The 16,871-nt window shown below is 40.3% G+C and overlaps 1 protein-coding gene across 6 annotated transcripts in view; it reads left to right on the top strand.

The window, feature by feature from the left end:
• RAI14 (retinoic acid induced 14) overlaps window positions 1-16,871 on the top strand; it is a 193,476-nt gene that overhangs the window by 30,994 nt on the left and 145,611 nt on the right. For 3 of the 6 annotated variants that reach the window (XM_070743458.1, XM_070743454.1, XM_070743455.1), the window contains exon 3: window positions 8,025-8,063. The exons of the other annotated variants lie outside the window; for them this stretch is intronic. In XM_070743458.1, coding sequence (XP_070599559.1) covers window positions 8,025-8,063 — 39 coding nt within the window. The remainder of the gene's footprint in view (window positions 1-8,024; window positions 8,064-16,871) is intronic. 6 annotated transcript variants of the gene reach the window in all.

The following is a 16,871-nucleotide window of genomic DNA, read 5'->3' as shown; positions in this document are numbered from 1 at the left end:
GAGAGGAGAGGAGGAGAGGAGGGAGAAGGGAGGATGGAGAGGAGAGGAGGGAGAAGGGAGGAGAGGGGGAGAGGAGATGAGAGGAGGGAGAGGGAGGAGAGGAGAGGAGAAGAGAGGAGGGAGAGGAGAGGGGGAGAGGAGAGGGAGGAGAGGTGGGAGAGGAGGGGAGGGGGGGAGGGGAGAGGAGAGGAGGGAGAAGGGAGGAAGGAGAGGAGGGAGAGGAGAGGAGGGAGAGGGAGGAGAGGTAGGAGAGGAAGGAGAGGAGAGGAGGAGAGGAGAGAATCTTGGCCAAGTGTGATTGGACACACAAGGAATTTCTCTTTGGTGCCTATGCTCTCAGCGTACATAAAAGAAAATATACATTTGTGAAGAACCATGAGGTACCAACACTTAATGAAGGAAGCATCTAGGATTATTTTCCCTCTGATGAATAATGCATGGTCAATCTGGTAAGCGATCTTCTCGTTTGGGACTGGCCATGGTATGTGGAATGACCTTGGGAAACACTTCATAAAGGACTCTTTTATCCAGAGGGTCTTGTCACCCTGCTGCTCTGTCTGATACAATGCCATCTCTGTTCATTTAGAAGCGTCTTAATCCTAAATTTTCCTCACCCAGAAATCTTTTATATATTTTATTGATTGATTGATTTTGCCCAATACACAATGAGGATTTTAGTGGGTATACACATAGTAAAATACATGATGAAGGTTATAGAGCAGTGGTTCTCAACCTGTGGGTCGGGACCCCTTTGGGGGTCGAATGACCATTTCGCAGGGGTCGCCTAGGACCATGAGAAAAGACAAATTTCCCATGGTGTTAGGAACTATAGCTTCTATTCTGCCGCTTTGGAGTACAGTATATTTTTACAATCCGACCAATCAGGCGTTTACAGTGGGGGTATCCCTATGACCCTCCAGCCAATCAGCTTAAAGCTCTGTTTGGAGAATAGGCACTAGGCTTATGATTGGGGGTCACCAAAACATGAGGAACTTTATTAAGGGGGTAACAACATTAGAAAGGTTGAGAACCACTGTTATAGAGGATATACTCATAGTAAAATATATCTAAGAAAGAAGAGAAGAGAAGATATAGGAATAGAACATATAAATGAAAGGATAGAAGAAGAGATATAGGAATAGGAGAGCAATAGGACAGGGGACGGAAGGCAATACTCGGCCCTTACTGACCTCTTAGGAATCTGGATAGGTCAACCGTAGATAATCTAAGGGTAAAGTGTTGGGGGTTTGGGGATGACACTATGGAGTCCGGTAATGAGTTCCACGCTTCGACAACTCGGTTACTGAAGTCATATTTTTTACAGTCAAGTCTGGAGCGGTTTATATTAAGTTTAAATCTGTTATGTGCTCAATTTCAATCTTCAATAAATAGCTCTAACTTTATTCTAAGATTCCGTTAACACATTCCTGCAAGACTGAAAATATTTATCTCCTCCTTTCCTTTTGCTTTCCAAAAAACTAGGGGTAATCCCTTCTGAACTCTTTCCCTTCTTCTCTGGATGGAGATTCTTTTACATGGTTGTCATCCAGCCTCCAGACTCTTCTTTCCATCTCCCAAAATTATTTCCTCATACTTACTCACATGCTTCCTCAACACACATGCTTTTATTGGCTTCCATTTTGTGAGTAGGCCCATCTCCATGACAACCATTTGTTACTGTGTTCTCAATAGCTTAACAAAATTCCAAATCTATTATAATTCATAAGTTTGCCTACTCTATGTATAAACATGTTTGTTTGTTTGTTTTAAAAAAGTGATATCTCATTCCCTGACATTTTCATTTAGAAGGAATTTTTGCCAATGAAGTTTAGGGAAAATGTCATACCATCAGTAAAGGTAAATCCAGTGGTGGCTTATCAACAAGCTTTTTGAGAAGGAACATGTATTTTGTTACATTTAGCCTTTTGAGTAAAAGACTTAAAAGTTATAAATAAAATGCAGTCTGTGTTACAGATTTCTGCATATGTAATAGCAGTGGCACTATTAGGATCTAGTTGAGTTCTGATTGTTTACTTGGATTGACATAAAACAGCAGGATTAATTTAATTGAAAATCATTTGGACTGAAACTGAGAGGAATGGGAAAGGCTGAGTTCATATATTGCTTTCAAATCATAATAAAATTGGCTTGTTTGGGTTTAGTGGACTGCTCAAAAAAAATAAAGAGAACACTTAAACAACAGAATATAACTCCAAGTAAATCGGACTTCTGTGGAATCAAACTGTCCACTTAGGAAGCAACACTGATTGACAATCAATTTCACATGCTGTTGTGCACATTCAACTTTGTACAGAACAAAGTATTCAATAAGAATATTTCATTCATTCAGATCTACGATGTGTTATTTGAGTGTTCCCTTTATTTTTTTTGAGCAGTATATATTGTTGAATACACTAACTACAGCCCATTGTGGTTAATTCAGTAACCATACTTAGGCACATGAAATTACAATTACGTAGAAATTAGGAACACCAGATCAGATAAATAGACCTCTTAAGTGTGGTGCCCTCAAGATATGTTAGGACTATAATCCTAACGGCCGGTTAGGTCCCACAGAGTTGGTCTTCTCCGAGTTCCATCGACTAAACAATGTCGTCTGGCGGGACCCAGGGGAAGAGCCTTCTCTGTGGCGGCTCCGACCCTCTGGAATCAACTCCCCCAGAGAGATTAGGACTGCCCCCACCCTCCTTGCCTTTCGTAAACTCCTTAAAACCCACCTCTGTCGTCAGGCTTGGGGGAACTGAGACATCCCCTCCTTGCCTATGTAATTTTGTGCATGATATGACAGTGTGTATGTATTTTATCTATTGGATTTTTTTTTCTTTTTAGACTTTGTAATGTAAAACTGTTATTTTAGATTTTAATTATTAGATTTGTTACCATGTATTGTTTTTATCACTGTTGTGAGCCACCCTGAGTCTACGGAGAGGGACGGCATACAAATCTAATTAATAACAACAATAACAACAACAACAACAATAATAATAATAATAATAATATAATTTTCCAAATTCCAGGCTAACTTAGAAGAAGCTTGGAATTGTGGCCTTAATTCATCTCTAGGTCAACAGCTTGTGGAAGAATGCTTTATCTTGCATTTTATTCCATCTATGTCCAACTACTCTATATCTATCCTCAATATGTCATGCTGCCTCTTACTCTAGAGTTAATGATATAGGTACTGATAAGAAATAGGACAGAGAAGGCAGAATTTATACTGATAAACATTCAGGCTGATTTTTCCTTGCACTCATCCGTTCACCCCTTTAGTGGTATTATCTAAAGAGCAAGATTGTGCTTTGCATAAACATACCGACATTGTTCCAAGGAATACCCAGAAAAAGCTGCATATCTTTGAGGTTAACCACAGAGCTATCCAAGGAGACTCTGAAGCTAGTCCAAACTCTGATTTTTAAATACTTGAGATGCTTTTGAACTTAGATAATTGTGACTAACTTATTATCATTGGCTTTTAAATTCTGTGATATATCGTAGACTTGGAATGCTGCCCATAGCAAATATTTGAGCTTCTTTTAGCTACCTTTGAATGGAAATAGTACTATTGCATTTAAGCAATGGTAAAACATTGATATATTTCATTCACCATGTACTGTTTTGTCATTAGATGTGTGTTAATTCAAATTCTGTTAAGTTCATTCCGGGTGATGAATTTATAGAAGCTTGGTTGCTTCATCTTTGGGAGAATCCCAAGGATTCAAATATTGTTTTAATAGCTACTCACTTGTGAAATTTTCTTGTGTTCTGGTCATATTTCTATATAAAGATTGTTTTTCTTTTGCTGGAGGGTGTCATCTGTCTGCTAGACAAACTCACTCTTCTGAAGGGAGGTAGTCAGACATATAAATCTGGAGAGTGATAAAAATAGTTATAACCATTAGGACTTTTCTGGAGTCTTACATGCTTTCTAGCTCAGTGAGAAGTTGAGTCATCCACGTGTGTGGTCTTTCCTATCCATTAACTTGAGAATAAAAACAGAGTTTTGCATTTGGAATTGAGTTAGCATAATTTATTGCTCTACAGCATTGATTTGAGACCACCACGTGGTCGGCTACAATCTCTCTACCTGCATCAGCTAAATGCTCATTTCTCCCTCCTACCCAAATGTATGATCTGGCTGCACAAAATAATTCAACAACTCAGCTCCCTCCCCTCTTTCTCATATCTATCAGCTGCGCAGAAGAAAGTTTGCAATTGTTGGTAATGATTCAGGAAAGCAGATCAGTGGCTGAAAACCTGTACATTGACACATACATAAGCATATGTCTTAAGCATAAAACGTATCAGGAAAGACTTAAGGAACTCAATCTGTATAGTCTAGAGGACAGAAGGAAAAGGGGGGACATGATTGAAACATTTTAAATATGTCAAAGGGTTAAATAAGGTTCAGGAAGGAAGAATTTTTAATAGGAAAGTGAACACAAGAACAAGGGGGCACAATCTGAAGTTAGTTGGGGGAAAGATCAAAAGCAACATGAGAAAATATTTTACTGAAAGGGTAGTAGATGCTTGGAATAAACTTCCAGCAGACGTGGTTGATAAATCCACAGTAACTGAATTTAAACATGCCTGGGATAAACATATATCCAACCTAAGATAAAATACAGAAAATAGTGTAAGGGCAGACTAGATGGACCATGAGGTCTTTTTCTGCCGTCAGTCTTCTTTGTTTCTATGTTTCTACATTTGATGATATGGATAGCAATGTGGGTGTGTTATTAAAATTCTGAAAACATTTTATGAACAAATCTCAGATGCTGTTAGCAACTTTGAGGCCACAAACCTTGCTAAGTTATAATGGTAGGCAGGCATGAGGTTGGATGCTGGACTGAAGACTGGCCAAAGAGACTACTTAAAGAATGGTCATATAAGAGACAGCATAGTTTGCAACTCTGTGAGGTAAGGGGCTCAAAAAGCCCTACTTATTTTTTGAACCTGTCTAGTCCACCTGGTAAGGTTGACATGTTCCCTACAAAGCCTCTCTGGATCTAGACTTCTAAGATCATTCCAACATACCATTGTACAAGTAGAAGTATATAGGTTTACACCAAACGAAAACTGTAAGTAGGAAGTACAATTATGAATATTTTAAAAATGGAATCCAGTTGAACAGGAGATCCAGTTGCTTCTAGTCCATTGGTATTCAAGAGATTTCTATTGACAAATGTTCTTGATTAACCAGTTGTTTATTATTATAGCAAGGATTGTTAATTTAAATTAGGAAGTGAACTTGTACTCTGATGTGCAAAAGGGCAGAGCCAGAACTAATGGACCCAAACCATTGGGAAGTACATTGTAGGTAGGTATTAGGAGGAATTTCCTGATAGTGGAAGTTGCCAACCAGTGGAATAGCTTGCTTAGTACATTCTGCTTCATTGGAACTCATGAGGAGAGACTGGATAGTTAGCCATCCAAACTATTTTAGTAGATCCTGTAATGGATGGCGTTGTATTAGGATGGTTGCGAAGTAAATGATTCCCAACGTTTACTGAAAAGTATGTACAGAAAGATGGAAATTGGGCAAGAGCAAGGATTTTTGGGTTGATTGCAACGCTCTGCGTTTTATGAATATTAATAAATAGTCTATGAATTATTCTGTCTAGTATGCTACTCTGGTTGTACACTGATCAAGTTAGAAATATACAGTACAGTGCTGCTTTAACATAGTATATTGATAGTATGTTAAATATTATGGGTAAACTTAGCCATAATAAGATTATATGGTATCTACATGGTTCAGAGGAAAACGGTCTATCTTGCTCTACTGTGTGATTTAATTACCATTGATTTAATTACAGTTGAAAGTTATGATAACCTTGGGGAAAAAATTACTTACAACCTGCACTCACATTTATGACTGGCACACCATCGTTGGTCATGTGATCTTAATTCAGATGCTCAGCAACTGGCTTGCATTTACATCTGATTACAGTTTGCAATGTTTTCTTGCTGATTTCAAACAAAACATATGCATTGGGAAAGATTTACTTAACAACCTCCACAACTGTTGCAAAATCAGGTTCAACTTAACAGCTGTACCATGGAAATTTCCATTCCAGTTGTGTTTATAAATCAAGGACCAGCAGTAGATACTTACATGTTGCATCCAGCAGTAGTGGTTATTTTTATTTTCACATCATTCTCATATCCCTTTGAAGTAAGTGCTACATTTGGAGGGCCAAGTGTAATCACAGAGGCTATTTTGTTCTGCAGGAAACTAACAGAGAAAAAAGAGTCATGCTCAGGCCAAGAACATGGAAATCTGTTTCTAGTATGTAATTTTCAATGAACAGTCTCAACTGAAGAGTAGGAGAAAAAAAAGAAGAAAAATGTTCTTTGTTTAATAAGAGAAACAAATCTCCTCTCCCACTCTTGCTTGGTTTGAGAGCAAGAGTCTGCTCTCAAGGACAGCTGGCGCAGATCTTATCGACACCTCTTATAAAAGACTTCCTTTTAATCCAGCCAGAATAAATTTCTTGTTTTTTTATTTACTGAAGATTGGACTTGATTTATTAAAACAGCTCCTGGCCTTAAAAGATTCCAATGTTATAGAGGCAAAATAAATCTGTATCCCCCTTCCCTCCCAATCTGGTATAGGAATCTGATTATGTTCCAAAAATACAAAGTTCTAGCGGTGGAAGGAAAATGAGAACATATAAGAAAAACAAGTCATTAGTCAAGTGACTCAAAAAAGCTTTCACTGAAACATGAAGTGTAGACTTTTCGGCTCAATTGTCCTAAGCATAGGTCACATTTTAACATAGATTCCCCCCAAATTGGGATTGTTGTAGTTGTTTTTTAGAATCTTTTGAATGTTATCACTGCTGTATCATGTTACCATGGAACAGTGATGGCGAACCTATGGCACGGGTGCCAGAGGTGGCATGCGGAGCCATATCTGTTGGCACGTGAGCATGTGTGTGCCGGCCAGCTGATTTTTGGCTCATACAGAGGCTCTGGAGGGTGTTCATGGCTTCCAGAGAGCCTCCGAGGGGGATGGGGAGAGTGTTTTTATCTTCCCTGGGCTGCCGGGAAGCCTTTGGCGCCTGGGGAGGGTGAAATACGAGCCTGCTGGGCCCACCAGAAGTTGGGAAACAAGCCGTTTCCGGCCTTCAGAGGGCCTCCAGGGTGATGGTAGAAGCTGTTTTCGCCCTCCCCGGGCATTGAATTATGAGTGTGGGCACTCATGCATGCGCGATAGTGTGCACGCACACTCTTTTGGCACCCAAGGAAAAAAAGGTTCACCATCACTGCTATAGAACATACTATAATATTTTATGAGTGGTGGATACATAGAGTATGGGAATTCCAGTTAGAATCATGTGAAATAGTTTAGAGCTAAGACACCAATCCCTTCTGTCAAAATTATTAGAAAACTCAAGCTGGGAAGTGAGTTCTCTTGATGGCTCTTAAGAGCTGTTTACTCAAAAGTTGGAGACAGACAGGTCATCTTATTGTTACTGCTTGCAAAGCTGAGTCACCTACCTTTTATTCTTCTATTATAAACCTGACCTGAATGATCTAATTGTCCTAGAGGTGGGGGCAGGAGACCTGGTGGCCTTTGAAGGTATAATTAGCAATTAGTTTGACCCTGAAGTCTGCGGGGAGGTAAAATATATGCTAGTAAAGGAAATAATAACAGTAAGCAAATTTCATGCCATCGTAGTGTAGGTGAATTGATGCAAAATACTATAGCCATCATAGTTGTGTTTGGCTCTTCGAAGCATTCAAAGGAGCCTTTGCCTCAGAAAATAACTAGCAATTCATAATGTCCTTTTTGCTGTGCTTTGTGATGTTGGATTACAATGATCATGGTTAATAATGTAGTTTGGGAGGAGCTCATTTTGCACATCGCTTCGTTTATATGATGGTTATCTGAGATAGATAACAGCAAATGAAACCAAGAGTTGGAAATACTGTTGGCGATGTGGCTAATCTTTATTATTGATTTATATTTTGCATTTTTGAACTACCGTATTTTTCAGACTATACCCGTGTATAGGACGCACCAAGATTTCAAAGAGGTAAGTAAGGAAAAAAAGTTTTTGTCCTCTTCGCTCCCCAGAAATCCTTTACGTACTATTTCACAAAAACGGGCATTTTTGTCTACCCCAGCCCCCAGGAGGATTCTGCAGGCCTTCCAAACTTTCTGTGCATCCCATTTTTCACAAAAAAAGTCAATTTTTCACCCTTCTGGTGTCCCCCCCCCCAAAAAAAATGGTACAGTGGAACCCCGACATAAGAGCTGCTCTACTTACGAGCAACTCGAGATAAGAGCTGGGAGGGGAGAGATATTTTTGTTCTACTTACAAGCCCAAATTCGAGATACGAGCGCCAAGGAGCTGTCTCCTGAAGCCGAACGCTAACTTCCGCGTTCGGCTTCAGGAGACAGCTGCGAAGCGGCGCGCGTGTTTTAAAAGGTTGCAGCCGGCCTGGGAGGCTCGGGGGGTGCTTGCAGCTGACCTGGGGGGCTTGCCAGCACCCCCCCGAGCCCCCCAGGCCGGCTGCAACCTTTTAAAACACGCGCGCGGCTTCGCAGCTGTCTCCTGAAGCTGAACGCGGAAGTTAGCTCTTTTTCTTTCTCTCTTTTACCTTCCCTTCCTCTATTTCTTCTTTTCTTTCTCCTTCCCACCTTCTTCCCTCCCTCCCTCCCTTCACTCATTCCTCTCTTACTCTCCCCTTTCATAAGTTTCCTTGCTTCCTTCCTCTGTTCCTGTCCCTTCCCTCTTTCCTTCCTTCCTTCCCACCCTCCGTCCATTCATTCACCCATTCCTCTCTTGATCGCTTAAAGCCGGTCCCTGGTGCAAAAAGGGTTGGGGACCTCTGTCCTACAGGATTGGGTGGCAGAGAAGTTGAACATATGTAAATTTAAAAGTTTAAGAAAGTTTACAAGTTAAGTGAAAGAAACTTCATTATTCATTTATATGTACATGTACATTTCTTCATTAAAAACTTGTCTTTCTGCATAATTTAGACTAACTTTGTGAGTTTTTTGAGGGCTGGAACCAATTAAAATTATTTACATTAATTCCTATGGGGAAAAGTCGTTCGAGATAAGAGCTGCTCGACTTAAGAGCCCAGGTCCGGAACGAATTAAACTCGTATCTTGAGGTACCACTGTATATGCAGAGGGTCTGGAAAGTCTGCAGAATTCTTCTGGGGGCTGGGGGAAGACAAAAATACCCCATTTGTTTTACAAAAACCATCCCGTTTTTCACCCTTTTTTTCAAAAATGGGGGTGCTTTTGCCTTCCTCCAGTCCCCAAGAGCACAATTCAGGCCTTCCAAACCCTCTGGGCACCCAATTTTTGCAAAAAAAAATATTGCCCCACTTTTTCTAAAAATGGGATGTAGGGCGGGACTTTGGGAGGCCAAAAATGGACCGACATTCCCACCCTCTTTTTTTGGGGGTGTGTGCGCCTTATACTCTGAAAAATACGGTACCTGCCACCAGGGGTGGGCTGCTGGCTGGAACGCTAAATTGGGTTCGCCGCGGCGGCTCGTGCGTGCTTGCAGGGCCAGCACGATTTTTTCTTCTGCACCTGTAGAGATAGCAAAATCGCGCACGGAGCCACAGCTTTGCCCGTGTTTCAGCAAGGTTTTGCTTCTACGCACGCTGAAACACCGGCACACCAGCGTCTCCATGTGCGATTTTGCTATCTCCACAGGTGCAGAAACAAAATTGTGCTGGCCCCCGCAAGCACTCACGAGCCGCGACAGCGAGCACAATTTAGCGTTCTGGTTGGAGCCCACCCCTGCCTGCCACCCACGGAGTGGTACTCTGGGCAATGACAGTACGTTTCTTGTCACATCAGTGTTTTCTGGTGTGTGTCAAGAAAAGGGGTCCCCAAACTTTTTACACAGGGGGCCAGTTCACTGATCCTCAGACTGTTGGAGGGCCAGACTATAAAAAAAACCTACGAACAAATCCCCATGCACACTGCACAAATCTTATTTAAAGTAAAAAACAAAATGGGAACAAATACAATATTTAAAATAAAGAAGTAATTAAGTAATAAAGTAATTTATACTTTATTAACAAGTAAATTTAAACTTAAATCAAGAAACTCCCTCCATTTCTTCTTCCTTCCCTCCCTCCCTCCTTCCTCTCCACTTCTCTCTTCCCTCTCTCTTTTCTTCCTTCTCTCTCATTTGTTTCATTTTCCTCTCCCTTGTTTTCTCTCCATCATTTTCTCATTTTTCTCTTTTCTCTCTCTCTCACTCTTTCCATCTATCCCCTTTCTCTCTTCCTCTCTATCTCTCCCTCTTTCTCTCTTTCTCTGTCCCTCTTTCTCTTTCTTTCTCTCACTCATTCTCTTTCTCTCTCCCTCTTTGTATCTCTCCCTCTTTCTTTCTCTCCCTTTCTATCTCTCCCTCTTCCTTTCTCTCTCCCTCTTTCTCTCTCTCCCTCTCTCTCTCTCTTCCTTCCTTTCTCTCTCTCTATTTCTCTCTCTCCCTCTCTTTCTCTCTCTCTCTCACTGTTTCTATCTCTCCCTCTCTCTTTCTCTCCCTCTCTATCTCTCTCTTGGTTTCTTTCTCACTTTCTCTCTCTTGATTTCTTTCTCTCTCCCCTCCTTTTTCTCTCTCTCTCTCGTACACCACACTGGTCCCTGGATGAGCGGCTCCGCATGGCCCCAGCACCGGACTTCGCCGTCACCTCCACCCCCGTCGCCTCTCGCCTTTAGGAAGAGGAACTGTTGCTGCTCTGCCATAGGGCAGCAACAGTTTCTCTCTCTAAAGGCGGCAAAGAAAGGGGCCAATTGCAGGCCCGCTTTCCTCCCCGCCCCTTGCCTCTGTACCGCCTCCTCGCTCAGCAGCAGACCGCGGTGAGTTGACAGGAGATTCGGGAGCTTATTATATCTATTGATAAAATCTTGTGGGCTGCTGCGGGCCGGATAAATTGCTTCAGCGGGCCGTAGTTTGGGGACCGCTGGTCAAGAAGAACAGTGTCCAGGTTGGCAGAAGAGGCATATGAGATGGGGCTGGTATTAAAATTTCAGGCCTCCTGGTTCTGTTTTGTGAAATCTTGCTTCTGAGCAGAAGTAGGAACCATCACTTACAGGGGTGAAATCCAACAGGTTCTGACAGGTTCTAAAGAACAAGTAGTGGAAATTTTGAGTATTTCAAAGAACTACTTGAGTAGTTCGAAGAACCGGCACATACCACCTCTGGCTGTTGGGGTGGAATGGAGATTTTGCAATATCCTTCCGCTAGAAGTAGGGAAGGAATGGGGATTTTGCAGTAGGGAGGGAATGAAGATTTTGCAATATCCTTCCCCTGCCACGTCCATCAAGCCATGTCCGCAGAACAGGTAGTTTAAAAAAAAAGTTGGATTTCACCACTAATCGCTTCCATGAAACCTGAAGAAAGCAGCATCAGGATACAAGGTCCTCCTGTTTTATATATGTATTCCACATCGTGACTCCCATACAAAAGGTTGCATTGGAGCAGCCTTGCATTCATCATTTATCTCTTTGAGGCTGCTAATGCAGCATCTAAGCAGTGTTATTAAAAACTCCTACAGAAACAAGTTAAAAGCCAATGCTATTGTAACTTGGTGTATGAATTTGCAAAAGAAACATAATTCCTTTCTAAAAATACAGTGGAATTCATATAAATATGTAGTTTTCTGTTGCTATTGGAGGCAAAGGCTTGCAACATAGGATCAACCAAAATGTTCTACTGGGATTCAGGCCTTAAACTAGAAAGCTAAATGCTCAAAAGCTGCACCTCAGAGTTCAACCAAAGCATTTTGCTTTCTGATCTAGAAGAGCAAGATACCATCACTTTTATTATTTATTAATATTATTTCGATTTCTAGGCCGTCCTTCTCCGGAGACTTAGAAAATTTTTGTTTTCTGTTAGCTTGATTAGAATTTATAATTACAATTTATAATTTATATCTAAGTGGTTTTTCCCATTCTTTTTCACAAAGGGACGAGTTGAGTCCAAAATGTAGGTAGGAAATTGAACAACTCCCAATATCTTCATGTAGTCCTTGACTTAAAATCAGAGCAGGGACCAGAATTTCCATTATAAGTTACTGCAGTGATAATTTGAGCCAGACTCAATTTTATGACAACAATTACCAGTGGTGCTGTTGGGCAAATCCAGTTTCCCCAATGACCATTTTTGTCAGAAATCAGCAAAGAAGAAGCTGTAAACCACAATCACATAATCCCAGGCACCTGCTAATTAACTGAACTAGGTCATGTCAACCCCAGGGATGGTATAATGTTCATATTTGAAAGTACAGGTCGTAAGTCAAAATTTCCAAGGCTGTTGTAACTCTGAACTGTTATTAAATTAATGTCTATAAGTCAAAGACTAGCTATACTACTTGACTTCGGACAATGCTGGCTCAATGGCTTTGAATTGGACATGAGCACTGCTCCCTTTAGTCGGCAACAACTAATGGAGTAAAATCCACAGGGATTCTTTAAAAAACACACACACACAGAGCACCTAATGAAATTATTTTGACTTCATTAGCTTTTAAAATGGTAAGGCTTCTTGCCTGAAATTCTTGCATCTGTGGATATCATTTGGCTTTTCTCGTCTAGCTTGCCAAAGCAAGCCTGACAATAAAGTTTGGGTATCAATATTATGGTGATGCTGAGACCCATGTACTTATTTCTGTCACTCAGAGATATTAGGCGCAGTAAATATCTGAATTGAACTTTTGATGTTTCCTCTTTTGCCTTTGTGTGTGAAAGCACGATCCTTGACAAAATGCCTATAAAAGAGGGGCGTGTAATAAATCATTCGATTTTGCTTATTTGTCTTAAAATGTGAAAAATTGTGAAAAATTATGGGTCCCTAATACTCATGACTGACTTAATGATGTTTGTAACTGGTTGCTTCCAGCATGTGATATTTTTATGTAGGTGGTCCTTGAATTACAACCACAATTGAGTCCCCAAAGTGCTTTTTCAGGAAGCAACTGGACTTTGTTTTTTCTTTGAAGATGTTTCACTTCTCATCCAAGAAACTTCTTCAGCTCTGGCAGGATGGTGGGGAATGGAGGGATTTATATTCCTTGCAGACAAATGGTCACTTGCATCCTTTTAGAGGGTCATTGAAGCACTTGGAGGATTTATATTCCTTCCATTTAAATGGAATTCCACTCGATTTCCTTCCACCAAGTGGAAGGAATATATAACCTTCCATTCACCACTATCTTATCGGAGCTGAATAAGCTTCTTGGATGAGAAGCGAAACGTCTTCAAAGAAAAAACAAACACAAGAAAGACCAGTTGCCTTTTGAAAAAAGTACTTTTGGGACAACTATGACCTAGAATCCTAGATAACCGAGAATCTCTATAGAATGTTAACCACAATTGAACCCCAAATTTCTGTTATTAAGCAAAAAGTGAATTTTGCCCCATTTTATAATTCTTCTTGCATTTTCCTAAGTGAATCACTGCAGTTGTTAGTAACACATGCGTTACGTGGATCGGGCTTCCCCTTGGACTTAGTCAGAAAGTCACAAAAGATGATCATATAACCCCAGGACACTGTAACCATGAGTCAGTTGCCAAGCATCTGAATTTTGATCATGAGATGCTACAATGGTCATGAGTGTGAAAAACGGTAGTCAGTCACTTTTTTCAGTGCTTTTGTAACTTTGAACCAGAAGTGGGTTCTTACTATTTCGGATTGATTCTATAGAACCGGTAGTAACTTGGTGGCCTGGGTCGCTGGAACTAGCAGTGACCCAGGCCTGCTACGCCCCCAAGCCAGGTCGCTTGACGGTGCCATAGGTGCTGCCTTCTTGCTTTATGCTTCTGTGCATGCATAGAAGCTTTTTTTAAAGTAGTGCACATGTGCGCACAGTCGCGCGGCACGAACTGGCAGCAAAGAAAACCAGAACCAGAGACTGACAGTCTCAAAATGGGTGAGCAGTGTGGTCGGGCAGTAGGAAAAGCAAGTAGGATGCTTGGCTGCATAGCTAGAGGTATAACAAGCAGGAAGAGGGAGATTTTGATCCCCTTATATAGAGCGCTGGCGAGACCACATTTGGAATACTGTGTTCAGTTCTGGAGACCTCACCTACAAAAAGATATTGACAAAATTGAACGGGTCCAAAGACGGGCTACAAGAATGGTGGAAGGTCTTAAGCATAAAACGTATCAGGAAAGACTTAATGAACTCAATCTGTATAGTCTGGAAGACAGAAGGAAAAGGGGGGACACAATCAAAACATATCAATATGTTAAAGGGTTAAATAAGGTCCCGGAGGGAAGTGTTTTTAATAGGAAAGTGAACACAAGAACAAGGGGACACAATCTGAAGTTAGTTGGGGGAAAGATCAAAAGCAACGTGAGGAAATATTATTTCACTGAAAGAGTAGTAGATCCTTGGAACAAACTTCCAGCAGACATGGTTGGTAAATCCACAGTAACTGAATTTAAACATGCCTGGGATAAACATATATCCATCCTAAGATAAAATACAGGAAATAGTATAAGGGTAGACCAGATGGACCATGAGGTCTTTTTCTGCCGTCAGTCTTCTATGTTTCTATGTTTCTAACCCACCCTGTTTTGAACCGTCACTAAATGAACTGTTGTAAGACAAGGACTACCTGTATACTCCCAATATTAGATTCATTCAAAAGTTGGCATCTTTGGTAGTTATGATTGAGGAAACGCTGCAGCGTTTTCATTTGTCAATAAAATAAAATGATAGTCAGCAGTGTAAAGTCCAAGTAGAATATCAATTGAAGCATTATTATCTTTGTCTACAGCTATGTGCTGACTCATCCACAAGTCCATTGCTTAGAGATAAAGCAGTCTGAACACCTCTCACATATGTGAAATATTGTCCGTCTTTGTCTAAAAATATGCTGTATATCAGCAACACATTTTCCAATAGGCTTTTCCCTGGTGGTTCAAACTCTAGGAGGTGGTGGTGGTAAGTATCAATAACTGCTCTAAGCAATTAATAAGCAGTTACCAGGGGGAAGCAGCCAAGGTTTGAAATTGGTCTTGGATTAGAGTAGAAATTCACCAATCTTTTTTTTCAACGGGCATCCAGAAATGAGAAAATAGTAATAAGATCTCTTGAACGAATCTAGTATTGAAACTATCAGTGTTTTAGTTCTGAACTCTTAAGCAGTATTTCTCACAGGGTGGATTTGATTTAAATCAAGTTGATTTAAATCACAATTTAAATCAACTCGGATCACTAGTAAACTTAAATCACTAGTAAAAAGGCTTGATTTAAATCAACTTGATTTAAATCATAATTTTTAAAGGGTAACTGTTGTCTCTGTCCCGCAGCAGCTCCTCCTCGGACCCACTGTTGACTCACCAGCAGTCCCAATATTGCAGAATATTCAGCCTCATGCTATATAACTAACCTCCATTTCATGCTGAATAAACTAAATTATTAATGTATTTTAAATGGAAAACCACCTTCAGATAGATTTTTTTACTCCAAAAGCATTTTATTAAAATTAATTTAAAAAATTAAAATCTGATTTAAATTTTTTAAAATCTGATTTTTTAAAATTTGTTTTAAAAAATCATTTTTTAAAAAAAATCATCATTTTTTATCCACCGTTATCCACCATTTCTTAACCTTGGCAATTTTAAGATGCACGGACTTCAACTCCCAGAATTTTCCTTGAGGGCCAGAGTGCCACTCATTTTAAAATTGCCAAGGTTGAAAAAACTAATTGAGAAAATAAATATTCTTCCCACGCTGCATAGTCAATTTCTGCAACCTGATGTGATGGGAAAGGAGTTGAGACTTATTTTATGTCCATGCAACCTGTTTGTTTTATGGATAGCAGCACTGTACTTTGCTACCATTTTGAATAGCATATTCTAGTACTTATTAGAAATAAATATGTCCTGTCTCGAACATTATCCCTGTAAGGAACTGAATTACTTTTAGATGGTTAGGTTTCTTTTCACTTAACCTACTTTCTCTCTGTGCTAAGCCTATGTTTTACCTTTTTCTTATCAGCCAACATAAAAGGAATCCATTGCACCTTGCTAATAATAGGCTAAAGCAGTGGTTCTCAACCTGGGAGTCGGGACCCTTTTAGGGGTTGAACGACCGTTTCGCAGGGGCCGCCTAAGACCATGGGTAAAGACAAATTTTCCAAATTCTTCTATTCTGGCGCCTTGGAACATATTTTTACAATCTGACCAATCAGGTCTTTACAGTGGGCGTTTCCCTCTGACCTTCCTGTGGGAGTGAAAACTGAACCGCCAAGCTTTGGCCTTGGAAAATGTGCATTCATTTGCCATAATTATACTTTTTGACTGATTGGTAGAAAATTACATACAAATGCCAGATTGGAACACCTGCTGGGGCAGATTTTTTTAAAATTACATTTACAGTGTTCCCTCAATTTTTGTGGGGGCTGTGTGTGTTCCGAGACCTCCCGCGAAAGTCAAATTTCCGCAAAGTAGAGATGCGGAAGTAAATATACTATTTTTGGCTATGAACAGTATCACAAGCCATCCCTTAACACTTTAAACCCCTAAATTGCAATTTCCCATTCCCTTAGCAACCATTTAGATTATTACTCACCAGGGTTATTTATTAAAGTTTATTAAAAAAATATTTATTAAAGGCGGACAAAAGTTTGGCAATGACATATGACGTCACCGGGGCGGGAAAACCGTGGTATAGACTTTTCGCGAAGTTCGAACCCGCAAAAATGAAGGGAACACTGTATTCCATTCAGTTTTAATTTCCTCTGAAGCGGCCCTTTAGCCTTCATTGTTAAGTGTGTATTTTGCATGCGAGGCTTATCAAGAAGGCATTACAGCTGAGTTTTTGGTACTATTTACTTGCGACAAGTTGCGCGTGACA

Source organism: Erythrolamprus reginae, chromosome 2 (assembly GCF_031021105.1).
Source record: "Erythrolamprus reginae isolate rEryReg1 chromosome 2, rEryReg1.hap1, whole genome shotgun sequence".
Lineage (NCBI taxonomy): Eukaryota > Metazoa > Chordata > Lepidosauria > Squamata > Dipsadidae > Erythrolamprus > Erythrolamprus reginae.
The sequence above is the reverse complement of the archived record's forward strand: the minus strand, read 5'-3'. Positions and strand labels throughout refer to the sequence as shown.